The 8053-nt window shown below is 55.0% G+C and overlaps 1 protein-coding gene across 1 annotated transcript in view; it reads left to right on the top strand.

Annotated features, from left to right (window-relative positions):
- The window catches only part of BRSK1 (BR serine/threonine kinase 1), a 19809-nt gene that overhangs the window by 4794 nt on the left and 6962 nt on the right, over positions 1–8053 (top strand). Inside the window, exons 5-13 of the mRNA XM_027860073.1 lie at positions 2300–2394; positions 2482–2567; positions 3758–3898; positions 4037–4153; positions 4250–4283; positions 4369–4437; positions 6798–7130; positions 7359–7384; positions 7524–7694. Coding sequence (XP_027715874.1) covers positions 2300–2394; positions 2482–2567; positions 3758–3898; positions 4037–4153; positions 4250–4283; positions 4369–4437; positions 6798–7130; positions 7359–7384; positions 7524–7694 — 1072 coding nt within the window. The remainder of the gene's footprint in view (positions 1–2299; positions 2395–2481; positions 2568–3757; positions 3899–4036; positions 4154–4249; positions 4284–4368; positions 4438–6797; positions 7131–7358; positions 7385–7523; positions 7695–8053) is intronic.

The following is an 8053-nucleotide window of genomic DNA, read 5'->3' on the forward strand; positions in this document are numbered from 1 at the left end:
GGAATGGGGCAGGGAGGGATGGGGCAGGGAGACAGAGGGGCAGGGAGGGATTGAGCAGAGAGAAAGAGGGAGAGAGGAATGGGGCACGAAGGGAGAGATGGGGCAAGAAAGACACAGGCCAGGGGAGTGTTGGGACAGGATAGAGCCCATCAGGCCAGAGCTGGCTGAGGGAAGAAATTAGTCAGGAGGGCTGAGGGAGAGGGCAGAGATGGCTGATGGAGGGGGCAGGGAAGAGGTGGTTCTGAAAAAAAGGGGGGGGGGCTTAGAGAGACATGGATCTGGTAGATATGTGCTAAGAGACAGATGCATCTGGTTGGAGGCAGTTGGGCCATGAGTGCATCAAGGAGACATAGGCTAGGGAAAGAGTCAGGGATGGAACAGGACAAGATCCATCAGATGGACTAGAAGGGCGGATAGCCAAGGGGGAGAAATTGTCAAAGCCGTTCCTGTTCCTCTAGTACGGCTTGGGCTGGGGATGCTTGGAGATCCCCTTCAGCTCTCAGAGTCTGTGATGCTGCATGTGAGACAGAGAGGGGTCAGAGTCTTCAATGGCCTTCTAACTTGTACTTTGCAAAGGACCCCCTCCATGACATCCCTAATGATTGATTATCCACCTTTTGTTTGAGTGTGTGAGTGTGTGTGTGTGCGTGCGTGCGTGTGTGTGTGTGTGTGTGCGCGCGCGTGTCTGTGTGTCTGTGTTGGGGGCAGGAGGACCCCCTGCCATGTATGCCCCATCCCCCAGGTGAGATGGGTCAAAGGGGACAATGCAAGCTTGAGTCACATGAAAAGAGGCAGAGTGCCCAGAATGGGGGGTGATGGTCCCTCTGTCCCCTCCCTGGGAGCCACCACACTATGAGCATTGTGTTCAGCTCTGGGAACCACATTTTAGGAAGGACAGAGATAAGCTGGAGGGCATCTGGAGGAGGGCAAACAGCATGGTAAAGTGCCTGGCATCTCTCAGATGAAGGAGCTGCGGGTGTTCAGCCTGGACAAGAGAAGATAAAGAGGAGAGCCTTCCATTAGCCTTGCCAGGTCATAGAGCCAGAAGGGCCCGTGGACACCAATAATAGTCTTCAAGCCTCTGAAGAAGGCAGGCAGGCAATAAACATTTATTAAGCACCTACTATGTGCTAGGCACTATTCTAGGAGGGATTACTCCTGTTCTGCCCAGCCTCAACTAGAATAACCAGACCAAAGTTAGGCACAGAAACAAATTTAGTCTTTTTTTTTGCTTTTTGGTGAGGCAGTCGGGGTTAAGTGACTTTGCCAGGGTGATACAACGAGTAAGTGTTATGTGTCTGAGGCTGGATTTGAACTCAGATCCTCATGACTTTAGGGTTGGTACTCTATCCACTGCGCCACCTAGCTGCCCCACAAATTTAGTCTGGATGCTGCTGGTGGTGCCACAGTTCACAGAGCACTGGGCCTCAAGTCAGGAAGCCCTGAGTTCAAATCCGCTTGCAGACATTTACTAGTTGTGTGGCCTTGGACAAGTCATTTAACCTCTGTCTGCCACTTTAGTTTCTCCAATAGTAAGAAGAGGATAATAATAGTACCTATGTCCCAGGTTTGTTGTGAGCATCAAAAGAGACAATATTTGTAAAACACTTTGTAAATCTTAAAGTTGTATAGAAATGAACCTTGTGATGATGATGATTATTGATATCAGGGAGAAAAAAAGCCCAACAATTGGGCTGTCCCAAAATGGACTGGTATGCTTTGGGAGACTGTGGAGTCCCTCACCCCCCTCTCTTGAAAGTCTTTGTGTGTGTGTGTGTGTGAGGCAATTGGGGTTAAGTGACTTGGCCAGAGTCATACAGCTATTGAGTGTTATGTGTCTGAGGCAGGACTTGAACTCAGGTCCTTCTGAGTCCAGGGCTGGTGTGCTATCCACTGCACCACCTAGCTGCCCCCTCTTGAAGTCTTCAGTGACTTCTCAGAGATTCTGAAAAAAAACCAAAACAACAAAACAAAACATTGTTATACTTTGTTTCTTCATCATCTTCATTCCCCCCCACTCCGATATAGTTCTCTTCCCCTCACCTCCCTACTGAGCCACTCCTTGTAACAAAGAATACAATACGAAGAAAGTTCGGCCAAGCTAACCAACACAGAGGAGGTTCGTTTTCGGTGTGTTGGTCCAGACAGGCCTCTGAGAACCCTTTTGGTTCTGGGATTCTTTTGGGTCACGGGCAAGGGAAGGGAAGGTGTAGGAGTCGGGATCTGGCACGGGCGATGAGGCTTGGGTAGATGCATCCCCCACTCCTCACTGCCCTCACTGGCCTCATTCTCCCTGCAGGCCTGGTCAAACTGGGCGTCCACTGCATCACTGGCCAGAAAGTGGCCATCAAGATCGTGAACCGGGAGAAACTGTCCGAATCGGTGCTGATGAAGGTGAGGGGGCCAGGGGCTGGGCTGGGGTGAACGCTGGGGCTGGGGAGTCCGGGGTGACCTCCAAACTGCCACCTGTGCCCCCCAAAGGTGGAACGGGAGATCGCCATCCTCAAGCTCATCGAGCACCCCCACGTCCTCAAACTCCACGATGTCTACGAGAACAAGAAATATTTGTAGGTATTTATAGACAGCCCCTGACCCTCCTCTCCCCTGCCCTCCCAGCCCTTGCCCCGGTCCCATCTCAGCTGATGAAGGCTGGATGCTCTCCCACAAGGGGCAGAGCAGAACCTTCTGGAGACTGGGCGTCCCATTTCACAACCCAGCGAATGGGACACTCCCTCCTCCCCAAACAGAGCCCCGAGGCCGCTCCTGGATGACCAAGTCCAGGTGATCTCCAGGATGGGGCCCACACAGGCTGGGGTCCACACAGGCTGGGACTGCCCCCTGAAGGTCTGCACTCCCTTCCTTGCTGTGGGAGGAGGGCCCAGATGTTCAGGCCCCAGAGAATAGGCCTTTGTCCTGGGCCCTGCGGGTGACCGAGGGAGCAGCTGGACAGCGGGGGGAGGGGAACCTGAACCCCCCCCCCTCCCAAAAATGAAGCAGAGTCACAGGATGCCAGAGTTGGAAAGCACCTTAGAGATCTTTCTCCTATTTACAGTAGAGGAAACTGAGGTGCAGAGAGGGAAAAGGTCTTGCCTAGAGGTTGCCCTCCAGCTTCTCTCTCCCCACAGCCTGGCTGCCTCCAACTCCCAGAAGCCTCTAGGGTGGGGTTCCTCAGGCTATTAAGCAGCCATGGCTCCAGAGGATGACGGGAATTGTAGTTCTCAATCCCGGTCTTACCTCCCCCCAGCACACCCACACCCACACACACACCCACCCCTCTATTTCTTGCCCTAAGAAGTGGAAACAGATTTAGACAGTGAGAGTGCAGTTGTCCCTGGGATTAAGGGTGCCAGAGTTCCATCCCACCAAAGGCTATAGAACCTTTTTAGCCCAGAGAAATAGAATCTTTTTACCCCAGGGGCTGATGGGAGATTGGGTATTTATGCTCCAAGGATGGATGGGAATTAGAATGTTAATGCTCTAGGGGCTAATGGGAATCAGAACCTTTGTATCCCAGAGCCTCATAAGAATTAGAATCTTTATTGCAAAAGGGCTGATGGGAGATTGGCACATCTGTGGCCTTGGAACTTTTGTGCCTCAGAAGCTAGGGAATTCCTAGTTTTCAGTGGGTAAGGGAGAAGGCAGATGAGGAATGGGGCAGCCCAAGAAGTGAGGCCAACATGCTGTCCTCCCCTTCACATTAACAGTGGTAGCACCCCTCCCCCCTCCTTCCCCTCCTCCCTCCCCCTGCTCTCCCCAGGTACTTGGTTCTGGAACACGTGTCAGGGGGTGAGCTCTTTGACTACCTGGTGAAGAAGGGGCGGCTCACCCCCAAAGAAGCCCGGAAGTTCTTCCGCCAGATAGTGTCGGCCCTGGACTTCTGCCACAGCTACTCCATCTGGTGAGGGGGCTGAGGGCCCAGATGCCTTTGTCCCTGAGGGGGTAGAGAGGGCCTGGGGGCTCGGACATCTGAGTCCCCAAGCAGCTGGGGGGCCTGTGCCCAGGAATGAAGCCCTCACAGCTCCCTTTCCGGCCTCAGCCACAGGGACTTAAAGCCGGAGAACCTGCTTCTGGATGAGGAGAACAACATTCGCATCGCAGACTTTGGCATGGCCTCCTTGCAGGTGGGAGACAGCCTCTTGGAGACAAGTTGTGGGTGAGTGTGGCCCAGGGGGCACCCTGCCTCAGTCCCAAGGGTGGGAGGAAGGGGAGGCCTAGGGCTGGTGAGAGCCTTATGCTCTCTCCCCCGCAGGTCTCCCCATTATGCATGCCCAGAAGTGATCAAGGTGAGTGTTTGGGAAGAATTGGGGATCCAGGGAGGGAGGACGGAGAGAGGCTCAGGAATGAGGGAAACACCTCTCTCCTTCCCAGGGGGAGAAATACGATGGGAGGCGAGCTGACATGTGGAGCTGTGGTGTTATCCTCTTTGCACTCCTGGTGGTAAGAACGGGCTGAGAAGGGGAAGGGAGGGAGACAGATAGAGATAGAGAGAGAGAGAGAGGTCGGGCCCTGGGTTGGGATCCCCACCCGGGGCCTCTGCTCCTCCTCAGATGGTCTGGGGAGAGATTCTGCAAGTCCAGAAACCTGTTTTTAAAAATATATTTTTTGATAACCGTATGTCAACATAGTTGGTCTCCTTTGCAATCCTACGCACATTTTGTTTATTACATTTACAAACATTACTCTGGGAGGACCTGAGTTCAAATGTGGCCTCAGACACATAACACTCACTAGCTGTGTGACCCTGGGCAAGTCACTTAACCCCATTGCCTCATCCAAAAAAAAAAACCAACAAGAAAAAAACATTACTCTGAGACAGGCTCCTCGGCCTTCACCAAATTGGGGAGGGAGAGAAAAGTATTTCTTAAGCCCTTACTATGTGCCAGTCGCTTGCTAAGCATTTTACAAATATTATCTCATTATGTCCATGACACAAAAAGGCTGTGAGTGGTGTAGTGGAGAGAACGCTGGGTCTGGATGTGGGAAGCTCTGCATTCAAATCCTGCCTCAGATGTTTCCCAACTGTGTGGCCCTGGGCAAGTCACTTAACCACCACCTGCCTCAGTTTCCTCATTTGTCAAATGGGGATAATGATAGATAGTACCTACCTGCCAGGGTTGTTGTGAAGGTCAGATGAGATCATTTCCATAAAACACTTTGCAAACCTTAAAGTCATATATAAATGCTGGCTATTGTTATTAAGGCTGGTCTAGGTGATCTCCAAAGTCTACCTCCTCCATCTTGAAATTCTAAGATCTGACGGTCACTTTCCCACCATGTAACCTTGGTCAAATCCCTTTCCATTGTTGGATCTCAATTCAGCAAAATGTTATTAAGCCCTGGCTACTGTTCTAGGTCCTGAGAGTGCCAGACTCAAATTAGAGGGTCCTTGACCTCAAAGGACTGTATTAGGAGGATGTCTGTGTGTGTGCATGTACACACACGTGTGTATAATATACATGTAATTTACAAATATAACATATATGTAATTTCCTACTAGAGAGCGTAAGCTGTCTGAGGGCAAGGATCCTTTCATTTCTGTCTGTCCGTCCCTAGGACTGAGCTCGATGAACTTGCCCATGGTGGCTTACTTGATAAGCGTTTGATGGATTACATGGCGGGTCAGCGAGCAGCAGATATGTAGCTCTCAGTGCTAGTGACCGGGAATGAATGATAAACTTCAAGAAAGAGGCAGCATCTTAGGAAAACCTTGACCAAAGAGCACAGAGAAAACCCCAAAGACCCCAGGAGCAGAGATTTGGAGTTGGAAGGGCCTTTAGAGGCCATTAAGTCCGACCCAGATGAGGAAACTGAGGATGTGCCCAAGGTCACACAGGCTGTAATGGCAGAGGCAGAGCTGGGTCCAGTCAAGATAAGGTTTCTTAAAGGTAGAGATGACGACAGGGTACCTTTCTGGCATGGGGTTGGTTTGTTCAAATACTTGAAGGCAGGAGATGGCCTGTCAGATTAAGGACTGACTTAATCATGTTTGGCTGGGACACGATCATGTGACAGAAGGCTTGGAATGGAATTTGGCGATAGATGATAGAAGGCCTCGGGGTGAGGAGCTGGAATGTTATCTCAGGAGAATAAGGGGTAATTGCTGGCTTTTGAGCCCGATGGGTGCCTTAGGGAGATTATTTTGGCAGCTGCTTGGTGGCTGGATTGAAGAGCAGAGGCCTTGGAAGCAGGGAGGCCAACTGGAGGGCTTGAAGTAGTTCAGGGGCAGGACAATGAGAGCTTGAACTAGGAGAGCTGGCTGCCGCATGAAGAGGAGACAGATGGCGAAAGAAAGCGGCCGAGACTGGGCATCTGATAGAACACAGAGAGGGAGAAGGAATAGAGTCTTGGGATGTGAAGCGGGCTGACTGGGAGGACGGCGGTGCCCCCAACAGAAAGAGGGACGTCCACGGGGGCAAGGGCAAGGCAGATGTTGAGGCGATCCATTTTGGGGTGCCTGTGGCCATCCAAGTGGAAGCGTCCAGCAGGATGGCGGACAGCCGGGGCTGGAGCTCAGGGAACCGGTGCACGGAGATGAAGCCCCGGGAGCTGATGACGAGGGTGGACTGGCCGGACAGAGCCTTCTGTCCATGCACTCAGGACGGCAGACTCGGTCATCTCGGTGCCAGCTCCACGGCCGCTCTCTGGCTGTGCCCCTTGGTTAGCAGCTCCCTCCTCGTCCTGGGCTTCGGGCCAGACGCTGCCCCTCCCCGAGGCTCGGGTGTAGAGCTGACCGCTCCTGCAGGGCAGGCCCGAGGCAGGGAGGGAGGGTGAGGATCAATGACTCTGCCCTCCTCCAGGGGGCGCTGCCCTTCGACGACGACAACCTGCGGCAGCTGCTGGAGAAGGTGAAAAGGGGCGTGTTCCACATGCCTCACTTCATCCCCCCGGACTGTCAGAGCCTGCTGCGAGGCATGATCGAGGTGGAGCCCGAGAAGAGGCTGAGTGTGAGTGACGGGGCCAGGGAGGCTCCCGCAGCCGCCCCGGGCCGGAGCAGCAGTACTGCCCTCGGCCACGAGGGGGCGCGCACACGGGTCGGGCCGGCTGCGCATGGCGCGGCTGCGGGCCTGGTCCGTCCCGGCCGGAGCTTAGCGTGCACAGCAGGCTCCCTTTCTAGACGCGGCCGCCGCGGGGCGCGCTGAGAGAACAGGGCGCGTTTCCCAGGAGGCCGGCTGGGAGCAGGGCTGCCGCGGGCAGCTCAGGAGATGAACGCTAGGGGGCGACAACAGGCACCGCGCTCGCACCCCACCCCCGGAAATGGAGGGGGGGAAGGGCGTTAATGGGGATGAAACCCTCCCCCATATCACTCGCTGATCAGCTTCTCTCTCATTCCCTTCCCCCCCCCCCCCCCCCCCCCGGAGCGGCCTCACAAACACCCCTGGTACCTGTGAGTATGGGCCGGGGGAGGGAGAGAATAGGACCCAACACCTGGGGTCTAGATGGGACAGAGCCGGGGGAAGAGGACGCCGAGGGCTCCGGAGGTGGGGGGGGAGGCTCCTGAACCCCCACCCAATCCGCCCTTGCAGGGGAGGGAAGCCGGAGCCTGAGCCCAGACTGGAGCCGTCCCTGGGTCGTCGAGTGGCCATGCGGAGCCTGCCGTCGGGCGGGGAGCTGGACCCCGATGTTCTGGAGAGCATGGCATCCCTGGGCTGCTTCCGGGACCTGGAACGGCTGCACCGGGAGCTGCGCAGCGAGGAGTGAGCCCCAGCCCCCTGCTCGCGCACGTCCCCGGGGCTGGGTCACAGCTGGAGGAGGGAAGGGGAGGCTAGGTCAGAAGAGCGGCTGCCTGAAGCTCTCGGTCCCTGCCACGTGGGGGAGACAAAGCGCAAGCCCAGCTGCGTGAGCTTCTGAGTCCCGCCAGGAGAGGCGAGAGAGTCATCGAGGGGATGTTGCCTGCTGACCCGTTCAAGGGCTGAAGGGGGCAGCAGCGAGCAGAGTCAGAGCCCAGAGCCCAGAGCCCAAGGGCAGGGCCAGGAGGAGGCAGCAGAGAGCAGAGTCAGAGTCCAGAGCCCAGAGCAGGGCCAGAAGGAGGCAGCAGAGAGCAGAGTCAGAGCCC

The sequence above is a fragment of the Vombatus ursinus genome, unplaced genomic scaffold (genome assembly GCF_900497805.2).
Source record: "Vombatus ursinus unplaced genomic scaffold, bare-nosed wombat genome assembly UNPS02014175.1, whole genome shotgun sequence".
Classification (NCBI taxonomy): domain Eukaryota; kingdom Metazoa; phylum Chordata; class Mammalia; order Diprotodontia; family Vombatidae; genus Vombatus; species Vombatus ursinus.